The sequence below is a fragment of the Notothenia rossii genome (genome assembly GCF_949606895.1).
Source record: "Notothenia rossii genome assembly, chromosome: 4".
Taxonomy (NCBI): Eukaryota; Metazoa; Chordata; class Actinopteri; order Perciformes; family Nototheniidae; genus Notothenia; species Notothenia rossii.
Window position 1 is genome coordinate 30,181,759 of NC_136902.1, and position 19,160 is coordinate 30,200,918.

Sequence of the window (19,160 nt, forward strand, 5' to 3'; positions counted from 1 at the left end):
ATGAGAATCTACTTTCATCTCTTCCTCTCTGGCCTGACGACTGCATTCTCTCTCAAAGTATTTCCTGAAAAGATGGAGAAGGATGTTGATAGGAGTCAGACTGCCATCTGTGGGCACAAGAAGAAAAAGAAAGGAAGTGTAAACTACTTACCTTGTATTGAAAATATACTTTTCTTTCCATTTGTAACTGATAAAAGGCACCCAAAGCTTTCAAATGAACACAGTGCAGCCACAGTGGTGTCTGTACAGGGTTTAATGGCACACAAATGGCCATACAGTACATTGTGATCATCTCAAATCAACTTCTGTATTGCAATACACTGACACAACGGACTGGAGGGTTTTTAATACAGCGAGTGATATAAGAAATGTCATAACTTATTACAATATGACCATCGTATAAAGCTTTTATTATGATGTTGAAAGCGAGGAACGTCATTTTAGTTAAATTATGATTATCAGGTTAGAACTTAGCTCATAAGATTCTTTTTTATAACCTTAAATATGTGACAGAAAGTGGGATTATTCTACAAGAAAAAAAACATATTTCTCAAAGGCTTTGCACCGTGGCTTTTTCAACTGGATATCCATTTGAGTCGAGTGCTTCTTCTTTGTTTATCAGTGAGAGTAAAATGTCAGGTGTAACCTTGTCCACCGGAGACAGTTCTTCACCAAAATGGACACCTGCAGAGAGGAAAAAAAAAAAAAAAGTTCAGTTCTGTCAAGTCTGATTCTGCTTTATGTACCCAGAGATGAAAGAAATGTGTGCAGAAAGTGCAGGTTGGGCAATGCCAAAGAAACATCATATGAACAACACACAACCCCTTTTACCAATACTTCACATCTTTAAAATACAATAATAAGTACACAGATCTTTTACTTCAGTAAACGTAGATATACAGTATAGTTTAAAAATACTCTGCTACAAGTACAATTCCTATACCAACCTCTGGGTAGGAGTATCAGCATCAACACATACTGCGAGTATATCTGTATGTATAGTTATTGTAAAAGAGACTATATAGTGTTTTAAGTGTGTGTTGATTGTTGTGTACCCAGGCACTGAAGATGGAAGTTAGACATTAGCTATAGGTGGCGTTAAACATCACTTTTCTTTTTGAGATTAATGTATTTTAATGCATGGTCCTTCTATAATAAAGACATCAAAAAAGTACTAAAGACATCAAAAAAGTACTAATCGTGGCCCATTTCAGATTTTTGAACTACTGTATTAAATATTAATATATATTAACGTGTTTATCACAAGTGTTGAAGCTGGTAAAGATAGAGCACATTTCAAAACACGCAAAGCTACATTTATAATATATATACTCAAGTCATTTGTTTGTAAAAGTATATTTTTTATTAATAATCTAAGACATTCAAATTGTCAAGTAAATATATTGAAGTAAAAAGTACAATATTTTGGAAATTCAGTAGAGCAGAAGTAGAAATTAGCATTAAATGGAAATAGTGAAGTACAGGTTGCTTACAATTCTTCTTAAGTACTGTACTTGAGTAAATGCAGTTAGTTAAAACATTAAAGCAGCAGTACTGACCATCCGATGTAGCACTGGCACAGGTTTTCGTGAGATGTGGCCTGCTTGATCAGGAGCTCCACCTGCGTCGGCACGTCCAGCGTCTCATCGTGAGAGAAGTCTCGACCTGCCGGGAACAAACTCTCATCAACACACTAAAACTTTACCGGAAAATTCAATCTGTTTTTAAACAATAAAGAATGTAAACATTCAAAGTAGAGGCACAAAATACAAAGGTGAACCTGAATATGAGCATAATAGGGCTCCTTTAAAGTAAGATACAAAGGATCAAAACTCTAGACATATATAACTATATCTAGGTTGTTAGTACAGCACGTCTCACCTGTGAGCTTGTCTCTCACTCTGTTGATAATCTGAATGGCTTTCTTGTTGAGAGCCTCAGGTTGGACCATGCCATCTCCGACTGAAAGATAAAAACACACATGCTGGCATCAACAACTACAACAAAAAAACAAAAGCAAATGCAAGTGCTCTCTACGTTGAGCGTTTTCGCAGCTCAAATCAAAGTGGACTTAAGTGCTGCGTTACAACAGGACAGCATCTGCTCCAATCATATGTGACAGCGAGAGAGCGGGGTACTTATGAAGAAAAAAAGAATCAACAACAGGAGGAGCTGCTAACTCACTGAAGGAGTGGATGGATTCTGGCACCGTGGTCCCTGGTTTCTTGTGCACCGTCTCTCCGAGGTCTATTCCCTCCAGAGTCTCTGCAGAGGACACCACACAGTCACAATTTAAACATGATCTAGCATTTCGGAATAGAAAACCTGTGAGTTTGTACTCTACTCACCCACTGACCCCGCGGTGTACGAGTCCGTCCTGGTGCGGGAACGCTTGTTGCCTTTGGTGTTTGCTGCGGGTGAAACAGGAAAGGTGTGTGAGTGTTATCTTTTTCCCTTGACATAAAAATAACTATGTTCTATTTTTCATCCGTCACACAGGAAGCAGCAGCATTGTTCTGACCTTTAAACATGCAGACGATTGAAGCTTTTTTTTAACCTTTACAAGCTGATATTCACTGAGACACCGATGTGTTAAATAGAGTTGTCTCCGAGATTTTTTAAAATATGTGCAAGCTTAAGTTATGTTTCCTGCTGCAAGGAGACATACTAAACATTAAGTAGTGTCCTACTGTGAGGACGTTAATTCAGGAAATGGGCACATTAATGTCAAGTGTAGAAAGAAAACACTAATGGGCTTCCAACTAATGCAGTCCCTGGAAGTACGGTAAGTCAGCAACAATTAATAGTCAATTTTTGCTGTAAATGTTTATATTTTTGTACACATTTTATAATGTTTTGTTCCGCCTATGCTTTTTGTTTTATTTATTTTTCCAGTGGGCATTTTTCTTGCATGTTTGATATAGCTTTTTTATGTTTAATATAATGTATATATATATATTTTAAATGTCATAATACAAAAACTGGGACTTAAAAGTACAAGTATAATAAAAGAAAAAGGGAGTGCAGCAAAAGTGATTACTCTTATTGTTACCCATTTAGTTATAATGGTTTGAATTAAGAAAAACCCACCTATACATTCCCTGACTCCTATTATTTCTTCAAGTAAAGAAAACCTCATTGACCCTCCTTTACAATAACACTGATGAATGATCCTACTTCAGATCAAATGTCTAGCTAAATGCAACCTTGACAGCGTGAGGTGAAGGAGTGCCAGAGACAATCATTCACTTTGTTCACTTGAATTTAACTAACAACCTTTAGACGTGTACGCCACCTCCTTAAGCGTTTGGTCAATTTCTCTCTTGCACACAAGCCAAAGGGATTTACATTTGACTACTGAGAGTTTTGTTCACTTCATATGATTCAATGTAATGCTTTGGACTCTTGAAAGAAAATGTGCTTCTATTATTAGAACGTTGCAGTATTTATTCTTCTTCATTCTATGGGTTTGTTGTTGTTATGTGATTCTTTAAGGTGGTTGTTGTTCAGCTAAAGGTCTCTTACTGTCCATGAGCCTCCAGTTGAGCAGCGGGTCGTAGACGAAGGCCTCCAGCACGGCCATGACGCTGTCCCGGTGCTCCCTCAGCACCTCCATCACCGTGTGGCAGGTGATCCGGTAGTTACCGTCCAAGCCTGTCACCTGCCGCACAATCACACATAAACAACGTCACTGATGGAGACAAACGTTTCCCAGCACCTGAAGGTCACGTTGCTGTCCCATGTTGGTAGGTCGATGGAGGGCCTTTCGTTCTAGATTAATTAATACATTATTTTGTCTTTAATTGTACAAATTAAATTACAAAATATGTCTAAAAGTGGAAGGTGATGCATTTTATTGTTGTTTTATTTTTGACAGTCCAAGATTTCATGGGGATGCAAGTCTTTTTTTAATCTTGATTCTTGTTTTGTGCTTATTTGCTAACTTCAAAAACTTCTCCAAGTAGTTAAAGAGATGATCCAACCCAAAACTCATCTTAATGCTTTCGTCTGAAATTCTTTTTTTTCTTTTCTAATTAAATACAAGGCACAGTGAGTCGTGACTTCTGATAAAACGCTTCACACTCGGCAAAGATTAATAATTTTTTGGACTGAATTACAGAAGAAACGCAAGAAGAGGTTCAGATAGGATTCAGTTTAAGTCCAGTAGAGGAGGATTTGTAGCTTTAATGTGGGGGGATTCTAACTCGTTATACAAAAAGAAAAATGAACTAATTAAAAAAGAGTTTTCTGTGAGAGGGATTTTGACATACCTCCATGGCGTTGGTCAGCATCCTCGTCAGTCTGAAGGGAATCTTCTCAGGGAATTTCTCTCTGGTCATGGCGACCTGTTGAACGTTGGAATGGGTTAGTTTTTGATGAATAAATAAATACAATTATCTGTTGTGAAGACAGAAAATCTCCTTTTACCTCAAAACAGTCTCCAAAGTCAATGTGGAGGATCTTGCCGCTTAACCGGTCCAACATCAAATTGGATGGATGCCTGGAGAATAGAAAGATCATGTTCGTATTAATGACTCATGATAACTGTCATTATAATCAGCAGAATCAGAAATACTTGATTTATCCTGCGGTAAAATAGGCAATAAATAATAAAAAAAAACATTTATAAAACACAAGAAATAAGTAAGTGCAATAAAAAGATCAAATAAAATAAGCTATTTTATTAGAAAAATAATTGTAAGTAAAAATGTCCAATAAAAGATTAAATAAAAATAAAAAGAACAACATATTTAACTAACAAAATAAGTTAACATTAAAGGAGAGAAACCCACCTGTCACCCAGTCCCAGGATGTAGCCGACCATTGACATCACAGCCAGGGAGCGGGTGTAGTTGGTCCTTCTGTCAAACCACACCTGGAGGAGAGAGGACGTGTGTTTTATGAGAGCTGTATTGTAGTCACCTTGAGAGCAGAAAATGTGGAAAATGGCGCAGAAATCTCGGTTTGATACACACACGAGGACCACCGGGTACTAATGTTTCTAAAAATGTGTTCATTTCTGCTAAGTCAGTGGTTTAAAAGTAGGACACACAACTCAGAAAACTAAAAGCAAAAACAACTGTTTTATTTAAAGGAACATTACCCACAACATGGTCATTTGTATATCCCTTTCTCCACACGTGTAACCTTGAACTCTTGGAGAAATCAAGGTGAGTGTGTGGGAGAGGGAACTTTGGGATTTAGCCTTTGCAGACCATTAACATGCACAATCACCTACATAGCACATTACAGGAAGGGGGAACCCTTGAAAGGATAATAGGGTCCCTGAAAGATGCTTTCCTCTGCTCTGTATGTTTCCTCTTCATCAAGTGAAAACCTTTATAAAAACCACTGCCAGTCAAGCCTCTAAGGATAAGATGAATGTATACGTCTTCATGTTATCTTTCGACAACTGAACACTCTTGACATTTTAACGCAGGAGTAGTGAAATGTGAGGATGGATGCTGAAAAGATCAAGTTCACTCAATCATCCTGTGCTGGCGGAGGAGAGAACACTCACCTCGGAGCTGGGGCTCTTCAGCCACAGCAGCTTGGCCAGGTCGTCTCCCGCCGTGTTGTTGACGGCGTGCTCGAACACCTCCACCTTCTCCATCAGCGTCAGGTGGTCGTAGTCTGGGGCCATCTGAAACATACAAAGACCGTTACAAAAAGAACCTTCAATGTGAATGAAAACATCAGTCATCAGGTTTAGACAAGTTCAATTTAAGAGTCTTCAAACGCAAGTGACTGATTCTGGATTTTGCATTTCAAGTTCATGGTGCATTAATATGAAGTCAGCATTAAATAAAAGAGCAAAACGAATTTATAAAAGGTTAATGGTTCTTATTTTTCACCCGGGTCATCGCAACCTTGACAATTAATTGTGTTTGAAATGTCATCAGTGTCTTTACGAAAGATGATTAAAATGTTTTACACGTTAATTGTATGCACCTATTTTGGTTGTTACGGTGTTTTCGGTTGAATTTTGCCTTCAATTGGATTTATTGGTGCTATAATTATTATTATTAGAAATTCAGATTATTTAGGTTCATTAAAAAGACAAATTGTGCTTTATTTATTTTTGTATTCAAATGTCCCGAGTTTAAAAGAAAGTATTTTATGAAAAGAAATGTTAATCATGAATACCTGATATATGCAATTATTTTACAAGTATACCTGCCTTATTATAAATTCTTCAAATTAAAATACATTTTCAATTAAACTGCAATGCACATTAAATGTCTTGCATAAGGCAACCTTGACAATTGAGTGCACCAGTGATAACTTAATACCAAGTGTTTACTGTCAAAAACATTCAACGTGTTAATTTAATGCTTTAAAAACGTTTAATGTGCCATCTTCATAGACTGCGTGTGCCCTAAAGGTTATTATAGGACAGCAGAGTTCCCTACAAACTTGAGGCAGAGCTGAAAATAACCGCGGTAATGCTTTAAATGTAATGAACCATAAGGCTTTTGGGGGAAAGAAACACAGTGACAGTCCAAAAGACGCAAATCTATCATTGTCTCACCCTCCCATCTCCCTCATGTTTCATCTAAAGCTGATTAATGGCCCTGCTGATTGACTGGTCAACTTAATATATTGCCATTTAGAAGGCTTAAACTGATTGCGGCATATAATTAATAACACCATTAAAATAAAATCAGTCTTATTCAAAACATGCCAGCAGAAAGAAGAAAAAGTGTGTAAAGGGCGATATCCATTAAAGGATTTATTCGCCTTTAATTTGTTCACACAACTTTTGGAATTCATTTATGGGTGAAACTTCTTTGAAATATGCTGCAAAAAAGGTTGTTTTTCATTTAAGTTATTTTATTCTGTAAGCAGAGGACTACTGACAGAGCGGCTGAGTGACATTTTCCTCTTCATTCTGACAAGGTCTATTGTTTTTCATCTTGTTGACCGGCAAATCATACCACAAGTAGACCTCATGCCATCCATCCTATTTCAGACTGATGACACTTGAACTTCAGCCTTGCGTTCCTCCTAGCCTTGATGTGTCTTCCTCAGTGAACACTTTCCAATCAAAGCAGTGTATGAGCTTTTTGCGGAGCTAAAGTCAGGGTCTCAGCCCACCCTGCGACCATGCGTCACGTGAGGTAGTCTCACTTCCTTTAGTCATGTTAAAAGGAATATTATGTATTTATTAGTTCTCTAGGCCTAATTAGGCATTTCTGAGGTGGAGAAATGGAGTTAATTCATGACAATTAAGGACATGTGAATGTGCTTTCATTAAGGAACAATTGGTATTCATCAGAGTCATCAATGAAAACAGATGCTTCCTCAGCTTTGATCAGTCTATTAAGAAGGAGGGCTTATTATGGAAAATAACACATTTACAAACCATTCATGGTTAAAACAAGTACCGTAATTTTCGGACTATAAGCCGCGCCTTTTTCCCTATTTTTCGACGCTGTGGCTTATATAACGGTGCGGCTAATCTATGGATTTTTACAGCTAACGGCCAACACCTTTAACCCTATGGGCTCTATGGCCGGTCCGCGGACCCCCACCTTTAAGCGGCGGGTTCCAGCAGGAAAAGCTGGAGGCCGGAAAAGAGTGAGACAGGTAGCGCGCAAAAGTAAAAGTGGAACCGAGAGTGGTATGCCGCTGCTGCGGCTTATATCCAGGTGCGCCTTATAGTCCGAAAATTACGGTAATGGCACAAAATGAAAAGAAACATTTTAATGAACATGTGAGATATTTAATATTTAAATCCATCCTTTGATTGTACTGTCATTTTTTGATAACATCTTTATATTGCTAGGATAATGTCATTAAATAAAGGCAGTTGGGCTGCATAATTAATCATAATGTTACTAAATTGCATTATGGACTAGCGCAATACTCAAGTAGCAGGAAGCACAACATTTATTAAAGGCTAAATATGTGTTAAAATACTATTTAGCATGAACCATTTTCAGAGATATCCCTGCCCCATATCGTGTTCTACAGAATTAACTAAACTTATTTTTTGGTCCAGATCCTGTTTAAAAAAACAACATGATGTCTTTATTATATTTATCAATGTTAATAATGATGCAAAATGAACATTCCCTTTATTATCGTGAATGATGTCGCAGTTCAATATCGATCAAAGTAATCTTACATTGTTGTGTTTTTCAAATCCTGCAGTTCTTCTAGAGATGTAATACATGCTAGTGGTACTCACCCTGAGCATGATGCGGTGTTCAATGTTAAGCAGAATCTTTTTCTTCTCTCTGTAGTCTCTGATGAGAGCGTGCAGGGTGTCACAGTGGGGCACCCAGCCGATCAGGCCTGAGTTAGTGGAGAGGGGGATCACTGCGTAGCGCTGGATGCTGAAGAGACCAACACACATACAAGGGCACAATTCTTTTTCAAGTTTTCAATCATTGTTTGTGCAAACGATGTCCACAAGTGTGCAAGTAAATGTGTGCGTGCTCAAGAATTGGGACAATACTTATTGTAAAATATTGATATTGCATACCATTTTTGATACCACATGGAAAAGTTAACACAAGGTGGATGGCATAACAATAAAGTAGTACTTTTAGATAATTTCCGATAATTGTAACAATGCTTTAACATAACTTTATCAATTGGCAGATAGCAGAACGAATGAACATAAACATTACAAATAATTCAACTTCTTTATTTCTAAACAAACAATATTCTTCTTTAGGTACTGCACTTGTTCAAGAGCCAGTAAGACTGCCTCACATCTACATTTCTTATTCAAATAGACTTTTAAGTACTTTATTAGATAATACTTTATGATTGCCATGCAACAGTGTTGGTCAAAACAGCATGGTAAATCAGTTCCAATGCAGTATAATGTTTTCTTTAATTACATTTGTTTACAACACTAGTATGAAATGTAGTGGAACTTGTGTGTCTCCCCTGTGGACGACTGTGTGTTTACCTGAGGTTCTTGCGCAAGGACGCGGGATCGTTGGCCAGCAGCGTGTTGACCAGACCAAACAGCTGCATGACCCTCTCGTCCTGCCTCAGGTCCTCATGGCCCTTCAACAGGAACATGAACTCGTTGCCATTGCTGCCTGCAGAGGGCGCCACAAAACACAACATTGAGGCACTGCTCCTAAAAGGGTTAACGCGTTACATCAAAAACTTTAAATGGTTGGATTTGGCTGTACGGGCTGTTTTCTCCAGGGCGCTCTGCAGCTGCATCTCCATTAACTCCGCCTGAAGCCGTGTCTAGTGAGTTTGAGCCGGCAATAAATGATTTCATATGAGCCCCGTCACTCCTACAGCAATAATCCCTAACTTAATGGGCACCCTCGGTTTGGAATGGCTCTCCGAAAACGATGTGATTTTTGCAGCAGAACACACAGATGGCCTTACAAGTACACACTGAAAGTACCTTGTGAAATTCACATGAAGTTCTGTTGTCTGAAAGCATTTTTCTTGATCAATGCACATTGGATTGGATTGAATACTAATATAAGTTTGTATATTAATATTAGAATGGCTTGAATACTAATATTAGGGCTGGTTCGAATATTAGTATAAGGTTGGGTTGAATACTAATATTAGGATGGGTTGAATACTAGTAGTAAGTTATTTATTAATATTAGGATGGTTGCATACTAATATCAGAATATGAAACATAAAAATATGTATCTATGTACTGGATGACGATGACCTTAACGCAGTCCTTTTAGGCAGAATTACAGTGAGAAAATGTACTTAACTCCTTAGTTACAGGTGATGTCACTCATCTAATGTTCTTCTATCTTAAACTGTCCTCACTATTCTCAACAGGCCGCATTACAATGATTACCAACACTGTAATTATCATGCTCCCTTTAATGGAGTTAAGTGATACTTCCAGTGGAAGGAGTTGGACTGAGTCCCTGCCTGATCCTCAGTCTGCTCCTAATGACAGTCCCAGTGAGCAATGTATTGTGTGTCACCGGAGGGACAGAGCGCTGACAGTAAATCTAAGCGCTCTGTAGTGGCTGACAGCTCTTAATCTGAAGTCTTGCACCAGAGGTCAGCTGATTTATTGGCTATCATATTTTACAGAGTATGTTGTGTAGCAGTGATGGGATACATCAGAGCAAGGTACCACACAGAGCCGTGGAGAAGTAAAGTGAACCTTTTTTTTATTGATAATCCGAGGATTTGGCTTCCAGACAAGGTGACTTTATAGTGCAGGGCCATTTTAGAAGCATTTCAGTGCCATATTTAATATAGCAGAGAGGGTGAGAACATGTCACATTTATTTATTTCTGTATTCAAAGTAATGCCAATGGATGGTGTTGAGAGGATTCCTGACAAATTGATCTGACTTGCTTGCAACATTTCCCTCAGGATATTTTAGAATTCCTTTGGTATTAAAGGTGAAATATCCTTTTAAAACTCACTATTTTCAGTGGTTATGCATTTACGTTTGCGTACCTTCTAACCAACAAAGTGTGAAATAGGACAACCCACACCGTTATTGTGGGCTGTCTGGGGAATAAAACATGGGCTTCAACAAGCCATTACATTTTGGGTTTGCTTCCTCTATCACATGCAGGCTCATAAGAATTTACTACCCCACATCTGAGTATCACTAACATCTCAACGACTTGAGTTGCAATTGTTTTGCATAAGAGCAGATTGTGCTTTTGCCAAAAGGGATCCTAAGAAATGAGTACATATAGGGTTGAATACAAATACTAGTATAAGGATGGGTCAAATACTTAGGTTGGGTATTGAAGGATTATTTGAATTATTTGAAGGATTAAAGTAGCGTGTTATGGCAGGAAAGTTAAATCTGGTATATTCATTTTAATGTCACCTTATATATATTCATGTGTGTTAAATTTGAAGGGACAAAGTATCTTTTTCCTCCCCCAATATATTGAGGTGAAGTCCTCGTGTATAGAGAGAGAGGTCAGAAGGGGACACCCTTATTTGGGAATAGGGCCAGACGCTGGAATGTTTCCCTCGTAAAAGAAGGGTGTGCTTACACAGGCTTGAAGCAGATGTGTGTGTGTGTTTTCATTGCAGTAAATAGATCTGCTACATGATTACTGGTCAACTATACCTCTGTTCTTATTCTTTCATGTGTGGGTACTAAATGGCTACAAACATTGTGGAGAAATTAGCTTAAACATCTTTTATTACTCTATATGAAATGGAAGCAGTTTTTATGACAGGGACGAGAGAGGTGGGGGAGGGAGCATTCCGAGGAGTTTCAGCATGTCAATTGTCAGGGGAATCGACTTGTTTTCAATAGAGGTGTGTGGTTGGTTACTTTGTATTAATAATAACAGTATGTGTAAAGGAAGCTGGAAATATACAATGTGAAACCTTTTATTTGAAGTAAAGATGTGAACAATAGCTCAAACAAATGGAGGGGCTATAGGACAAATGAGTGTGTTCTCCATAGGTAAGCCTGTGTGAAGTTTGACTATTTGAAAAGCATCTCTAATACTGCTTAAGAGTATAGGTAATGTGTTCCTCGTTGTTATTGATATGAAAGTAATTAACATGTATTACGTATATTTAGCCAACTATAACAACTATATCTTAAAACATACTTTTAACTTGTGTGTGGCAGTCAGGAGGCGGGAAGATGGACTCAGGGACAAAGGGCCATAAAGGAGATGTGTGTGTGCTGGCTACAAGCTGCTGTGTCGCACTGATTGGGTGCGACAGGCCATGTGTTGGTCTCTGCCAATAAGATGACCTCTGGGGGAAAGCAGGCACACACCTCCTCCTGTGTTTTAGTATGAAAGACTGTGTTTTCCTTTGGTTCGCGCTCTTGTTTTTCACCGGCCGTTCCTGAGACCTGTCTCACACGTGGTAGAACCTGAGCCCGGAGTACTCTGCAGAGTGCTTCGTGATTTCTTTGTGTTTGTGTTTTGTATTGTTACCTTGTATCATTAAAGCCGGATTATTGTTTCACTTGCATTCTGGTGTTTCTTAATCCCTTTATTTTCCCGAATTCACCCAGTTTAGCAAACGACACGCGGAGACGAGGTTGGTTTTCAACATCCTCCAAATCTCCAACAGTATATTAGGTAATATACTAATATAAGGATGTGTTGAATACTAATATTAAGGATCAAAACAGGTATATATGGCAGTATGAGAAAAATAATGTGTTTTTAAAAACCCTTGGCAACATACAAGTATGACCCTGAAATAGGAGCATAATATATCCCCTTTAAGTTAACACTTAGTTTAATCTTGTTTAGTTTGTTTTTATGCTGTTGTATTACCCACACACAGAACTTTGCCTTGACGGATGAATTTAAAATAAATAGTGGCCCTGGAGCTGTCTGGGTAAAGATTCTATTAATATTGAATTTTCTCCTAATGCGCTGGCCCACGCCTGCTGAAAGCATACGACTCTGACAACAGATAGTCTTTAATATATTTTCCTAATATAATAGGTTCAGAGCCATGAGGCCTGTGCATTTGCTCCCTATCTTACCCATGATGGTGAGTTTGCGTGGGCGCTGCTTGGAGGTGATGACCTGCAGGGATGCGGCGATGGACTGGATGCGGATGATGGGCTGGTTGGGGTCATAAGTGCCTGGCACGGCCAGCTCCAAGTCCCGGCACATCAGCAGCTTTGGAGACACATATTGTAGCTCCAGAGAGGTCAGCTGCGTGGAAATGTGTTAAGGTGGGGATGCAGAAGAAGAAGAAGAAGAAGAAGAAGAAGAGACAATTAGTTTACGAGAGTTTGTGTTATCAATCGATTCAAAATGTAATCGCGTTCACAAATATAATCTGTGATTAAGCACGTTTTTAATAATAGTATATAGTTTCTCAATTTCCTGATACTAAGCTAAGGCATTGACAAAGACACCGTCGCAGAGAGTCGCTGTGATTGCCCTCTGTATAATGTGCACTACACAAGGCATATGCTCGTATGGTAGTATTTTCGCTGTCGCTATCATATTCGGAGCACAATCTGTCCTACAGTGGTTAGCTTGTCGCTTGTCTCCTGAGCAATGTCATGAAACTAGAGCATGATTTAGCTAAATGCCTTTCCCGTTTTAAGCACACCTTAAGCAAACGAGTGCAGTTACCATTTGTCATGGATTAGGTGTGCGGTTTCTACTGCTTACTGATGGCCAGTGGTCTTTTTTTTCCTTTGCCAATTTCACTGCCATACAATTCATGGTAAAACTCAGCGCTGGAATTACGGGAAGAAATTATTTGCCTTATTTTTTTTCATGTTAAGGTTTCGAAATGAATCGCAAGTGTCGACATCGAGAGCCCTGGTAAAAGTTTAAAAAAAGATTGCACTAGGAAAACATTGCTTCCTTTTTAAGTTACAGCAAAAATGTGTGTGTATACACAACCTCTTGTAAATCACTCCGGAACACTTCAAATTCTCCGCCTGTGTGCTTTCAACCATCAGCGATTTAACTGGCATTAAATCCATTTAAATGCTTTTACAGTTCAATTCTGAATGTACGGTTACTTCATCACAGCATCATGCCGCTCTTGATCTGTGTTTTGATGCATCCTGCAGAGAGTCTATTTCTATGGTAATGCCCAGTGGGTGAATAAAGAAAAGCTCCCAGCATGTTGTTACTATGCTGCTGTGTAGTTCATGCTGATTACTGTAATGGTACAGCAGGGGGGCTCCTCTACGAACAAGAGCATGCCCACATTGCCAAGATGCCGCCTCCATTTGTGATGCGAGAGAACTAGAAGTGTCTTTCTTCAACTACGCACTCATTGCTGGGAGGAACGACATCTATCAGTTGAATTTCACTGTAGCGACTACACCAACTGTAGTGACTTCATTTAAGAAATCAAATGAGGAAGATTCATGATTCAATTTGTAGTTTCTTGCAAAATGTATGGAATTTTACATTGAATGTTATTAACCGTCATTTTTTCTAATACTCTGAGGCAGAAATCTTCTCTTCAGTAGCGCTTACATACTTGCAGTTTTATTGCTAGCTATATTACCAAGGTTTTTAAAGAGGGATTTGTCTGATTTAAATGACATTTTATATATAATTTTTGGGGGGTTCTTTAGAGTTTTCAGATTTAAAAAGTGATTAAAAATGAAAAAAATATTTTAAGTCTGGCTTTATCCAATGTGAAGACTTTTATTCCAGTAAAGTTGGCAAATAAGTAGATATTTGATTCCAGAAAACTTGCAATATAAAACATTTTAAAATATCAAACTGGCAGAATGTTATGGTGATGGGTGGACATCTTTACACTATTCAAGTGTATCCATGTAATTATGAAGAGCTAGGGCTGCTCGATTATGGCAAAAATCATAATCTCAATTATTTGGGTCAATAATTGTAATTGCGATTATTAAATGCAATTATTCATTGACTTTGAAAACATCCATTTATTGGAGATTTTTTTTTTGAACAGTATGCTTTTAACAGTTGACTACCCTGAACTTTAAGTATAATTCAACTGGAAAAAAAAAAATATTATAAAAAAAAAGAAAAAAAGAAAGTAATAATAATAATAAAAATATAATCGTTTTATTTTGATTACGTTGTTTTTGTAATCGTTGCAAGCCATAATCGTAATCGCGATTAAAATACGATTAATTGAGCAGCCCTATGAAAAGCAGCTGTTTGCTACTGCCTACAGGGTGTATGATATAAATAAGGCGATGTTATCCCATGATGCTCTGCCATCGTTCTTCAACGTTGATCATTCCTCTGTCTCATCACTTTCTGCCACCTTTCAACACTACCTCTGGCATCTTGTTTAATGATTTACTGGGACATGGAAGAATGAAAGAAGCCCCTTGTTTCCCTTTCATAATCTTCCAGTATAACATCATGTTACATGACTGAGAGAAAGTAAGCACAGATTCACCTGTCATGAGATCAAAGGTAAAAGTATCTCATCACGTCTGATAAGAGATTGGAATGGACATAAGGGAAGGCAGAAATTGTGGGATGTCAGCTTGAATTTTTTGGAACGTAACTAAATACATTTACTCAAGTATCTTATTTAAGTATTATTTTTGACCTTATTGGACTTTACCGGAGTGTTTCCATAATGTCACTTTACTAAATTATATATATCATACTATTTACCCCATACATTTATTTAACACTGAATGCACATACTGTAGTTATTTGTTACTTAATTGTATAAATAGAACACATGATATACTTATATGATATGATGCAGTGCTGTACTAAAATGGACTCCACTTGACAAACTACAACCATTGATGAAAACCCCATAAAACATGATTATATAATAATCAGAATGATATTATACTGTGAAAACTGCAATTTTGTTTAACAAGTACCTTTACTTTTGATACTTTAAGAAATTGTGGCTGATAATACTTGTGTACTTTTTATTATTCTGAAATCTGCAGAATGAGTACTTTTTCATATATTTCCTTGTACTCCAAGAACATTCAGATGATATTATTTTTAAACTAATACTTTTTGTTCCTTGAGTATATTTTTTGATGCTAACAACGTTGTACTCCTAAGGACTTTTACTTACGTAATAGAGTATTTTAACAATAATAGCAATAATTATAATACTTTTCACCCCCCCCCAAAAAAACCTAAAATATAAAGCACTTGATATTATGTACACATTAGAAGAAGCTCTGAAAAGGTTTGTGGGGTTTGGAGTTTTGAGCTGTGATTTGAATTAAGACAGATTGATGCATTGGAGTTCCAAGTAAAAGGCCATAGTATATCCAATTTTACTTAAGTAAAGGAGTACTTCATCCTCTTCTGCGTCTATTTATATTATCCATGTGCAGACAGTAATCCTAAATGAATCTTGGATTGTATAAGAAAAATAAGAGTGCAGTGTCACAGTCTCCCTCACCTGTGGCAGCTGCTTGGAGATGCGTCTGAACACGTGGTAGTAGAGGTCCCAGGCCTGGGTCAGATCTTTGACGTTTCCAGAGCGCATGTACTTCCTGCACCAGTCCTGAGCCTCCATCAGGTCCCTGCCGTAAGCCTGCAGCACGGAGGGAGACAAACACTCTCTGTCTCTGTACAATGACTCACGCAATTAAACTAGAAGGCTTTGCCAAACCTAAGCTATAAAAACTGAATGTCAAGGCATTACAATTCACTGTTCCGACTTGATTAATCTAGGATTTCGGTAAATATTTTGTATTTAATAGCGTACATGTGGAAAGGCAGCCTGAATGGAAAACATCTGATGGTGCTTGCGCACAGAGCTGGGGTCAACGCTATGACTTATGGCTGTGACGTAAATAGTCCTGTGTACAAACTCACACTTCATTAGTGGTGATTAAACATAGTTCTTTTTGTGATTAAATAGAAGATATACATATTTAAACATTGATTTTTCGTTTTTATTTACAGTGTGACTTAGAGGAAAGGGAAACCAATTGTAATGTTCCTTTAGTGCATTAGTGTTGATTTCCCACAACAAATAGTGTCGTGAAACTTTTACTCTTCGGTGGACAGGAGACATTCAGAGAGTTTGTGGTGCTGCAAAAACAGACTGAAATCTTTTCTCTATTCAAACCCAATCTGAGTTGGCACGCACCTGATTAAAAGACGTCTCCTTGAGGGTCTGCGGTCCTCGCTCCATCATGGCATGCAGAGGCTCCAGCACGGCAAACATGCCCTTGACGTTGCGCTCGCCGAAATAAAGGCGCGACGCCTCCTCAAGGCCCTCGTGCCACATCTCGTGCCACAGGATGGCCACTCTGATGAGCTCCTCACTCACCTGGAGGAAGAGAAACACGTTTGATCATACAGCCCCTCCCACTTACAGGTATAAGATATCAGGCATCATGGAAAATATTGACATCTTATATTATTTTAGGTCTTCTACAAGAGGAAAATGACATGTCTATATACAGCATGAGCAAGACAGCAAGACAAAAAGACAAGGTTGAACTCTCTACAGCCGAACCAAAAGAGCGCAAATAACTGGTTTGCAACAGCAAATCTACGTTTTCATAGATTTCCAGTAATGCTGCTTTTATGGGTCCAAAAACAAGAATTTGAATCTGGGACAAAAGATGAAGGAGACAAGAAGTAGGAGCTTTGGTTCGATAGTTGATAATTATTTTGTGAAAGTAAAAAAAACAACAACGTTTGCTGCCCTTGCTCCCTGCTGATATCAGGACAGCAGAAATCCTATACATTTTCTGTTGTAGACTGAAAACACCCATTTCAACCTAAGCTAATAAAAAAACTAAATTACAAATAGTAAGGAACGAGACCCTTCAAATGAAAATGTTGGTTTGCAAGAAAGATTGCTTTCGGAGCATGTTTAAGCTTTCTATAAAAAGAAAATAATAACATTAGGGTTTACAATAGGTCTTCTGCTCCGACTTTTGTCTGTGCTAGGGCCTTAAAGAACATCACTTTAAATAGTTTGGCTTATTGCAGGATATTTTCCTTGCAGGATTCTTGCTTTTCGAGTTTGTATCTTCAGGAAGCTGATTTAATCGAGTAATGCTGAATGAAATCTCTGTACCAAGATGGCCTGCTGCACCAGCGTGTTGCAGTGTTCACACATGTTCTTCAGGATCTTGTTAGCAGCATTGTGTCGGGCGGTGGTTGTGGACTTGGAGGCCACAGTGAGCGGGTAGATCAAAGCCTGGAGGGGAACAGAGAAGTTACCATAGGAACTGCGTTCTTGATACTGTTATGAAACAGCATTAGCGGTATTGTGTGAGAACACTTACTTGTGGATGATAGCGCCCGATATCTGTCAGCAGCTGGTGGATGAGTCGGCCCACCAGAGCTCGGGGAGTGTCGATTCGAGCTATGAGCTGAGGGATCACCTGCACAGGGAGAGAACATTGAATAACGACTCAGTAACCTTTGAAATATATATAATTCACAGCATAAGTGAAGCAAGACTTGACACTATAGAAATCTTTTCTTGTAAGTGAAGGGAGCATAAAGGAGACATTACCCCTTTCTCCTCAGTGGTGGAATGTAACAAGTACATTTACTCAACTATTTTACTTAAAATTTGAGGTACGTTTTACTTTTACTAATTGAGTGTTTCCACATTATGCTAATGTTTTGAGTACATTTAGCTTATACACAATTTTTTTGAATAGCCGACTACTTCTCCCCCCACTGTTTCTACTGGTCAAACCTTCTCACTATTATAATTTATTTAGCACATTTCATCCACTCTATGCTATCTCTCTCTCTCTGTGTGTAATAGTTTTCCTGTGTGTTTTACCTGTAGCCATGTATCGATTTGAATGGTCTTGATTCCCTCCACCAGGCCTTCACTCACTTCAGGCCAATGACCATAGTCAAACCACAGAGTCAGAACCCTGAACAGAAGAAAAAATAAACACTATTCAATCTTCTTCCAAATGATTAAAAGACAATAACTAGTACAATCACATTTAACCACTAGAGGTCCTCAGTGTTGTGGACTGGGAATATGGGAGCAGTTTGTTTGCTTGGACCTCTTTTCCCACAGTGTGTTTGAGTCATTAAACTCACCTGAGTGTGTCCTGCAGGTTATTGCCTCTGGACAGGGAAATTGAGCGGAAGAAACCTTGAACAGCAGGAACTGTGTAGAGGAGCAACGTCTTCGATAGGTCCTGTGGAGGCACAGCACACAACAGGCACTTCTTGAAGCAAGACAAAACACTACATTGGACAACTGATACTCTTGGTTTCAACTTAACGTTGGGAAGGCAAAAGTCTGGAGAGTCACAATGAATTAAGTTAGGAAATTATAGGGCTGCCCTCTCTTATTAAATATTCTTGACTTATAGTTGTTTTGGTCATAGCTTTATTTACTCAATTATTAATTTCTCTAATGGTTTTTCATGGTTTTTAATGTAAACGACTTACTACCAAACTTATGAGCACATCTCCGGTAAACACAAGATTAAGAGTGATGCTCATGCATGATAACTTGTGAAAAATCACTTTTAGAGATCTGTCGATTAGAGCCTTTAAAGAAAAGTGAACAAAATGGTTCTTGTGTTATTTAACACATTTTCTTTAGCGAAAAAGTCTTTCAAAACTCATGCTGTCTAACTTATAATTCCTACATAGGTTTCACCGGGAGTGCTGTAGTAAGAGAATACCACTACATTTTAAACGTGGATGGGTGTGCAGAGGGCTTAGTCCTCTGTGACTTTCACCTCATTCAGAGTGACAGACGGAGGTTTAAATTAAACAATTCTAGGGCTGCCC

General features: G+C 38.3%; 1 protein-coding gene across 1 annotated transcript in view; it reads right to left on the minus strand.

Annotated features, from left to right (window-relative positions):
- Nucleotides 1-235: 235 nt before the first annotated feature.
- The window catches only part of mtor (mechanistic target of rapamycin kinase), a 121,521-nt gene continuing 102,596 nt past the window's right edge, over nucleotides 236-19,160 (minus strand). The window contains exons 34-52 of the mRNA XM_079679044.1: nucleotides 18,456-18,556; nucleotides 18,184-18,280; nucleotides 17,672-17,770; nucleotides 17,461-17,583; nucleotides 16,519-16,701; nucleotides 15,823-15,957; nucleotides 12,455-12,629; nucleotides 8,927-9,062; nucleotides 8,195-8,342; nucleotides 5,522-5,644; nucleotides 4,794-4,876; nucleotides 4,429-4,501; nucleotides 4,272-4,346; nucleotides 3,526-3,661; nucleotides 2,349-2,411; nucleotides 2,185-2,265; nucleotides 1,882-1,962; nucleotides 1,560-1,665; nucleotides 236-684 (exon numbers count right to left, since the gene is read on the minus strand). Of these exons, the coding sequence (XP_079535170.1) occupies nucleotides 669-684; nucleotides 1,560-1,665; nucleotides 1,882-1,962; nucleotides 2,185-2,265; nucleotides 2,349-2,411; nucleotides 3,526-3,661; nucleotides 4,272-4,346; nucleotides 4,429-4,501; nucleotides 4,794-4,876; nucleotides 5,522-5,644; nucleotides 8,195-8,342; nucleotides 8,927-9,062; nucleotides 12,455-12,629; nucleotides 15,823-15,957; nucleotides 16,519-16,701; nucleotides 17,461-17,583; nucleotides 17,672-17,770; nucleotides 18,184-18,280; nucleotides 18,456-18,556 (2,034 nt within the window). The 3' untranslated portion in view covers nucleotides 236-668. The remainder of the gene's footprint in view (nucleotides 685-1,559; nucleotides 1,666-1,881; nucleotides 1,963-2,184; nucleotides 2,266-2,348; nucleotides 2,412-3,525; nucleotides 3,662-4,271; nucleotides 4,347-4,428; nucleotides 4,502-4,793; nucleotides 4,877-5,521; nucleotides 5,645-8,194; nucleotides 8,343-8,926; nucleotides 9,063-12,454; nucleotides 12,630-15,822; nucleotides 15,958-16,518; nucleotides 16,702-17,460; nucleotides 17,584-17,671; nucleotides 17,771-18,183; nucleotides 18,281-18,455; nucleotides 18,557-19,160) is intronic.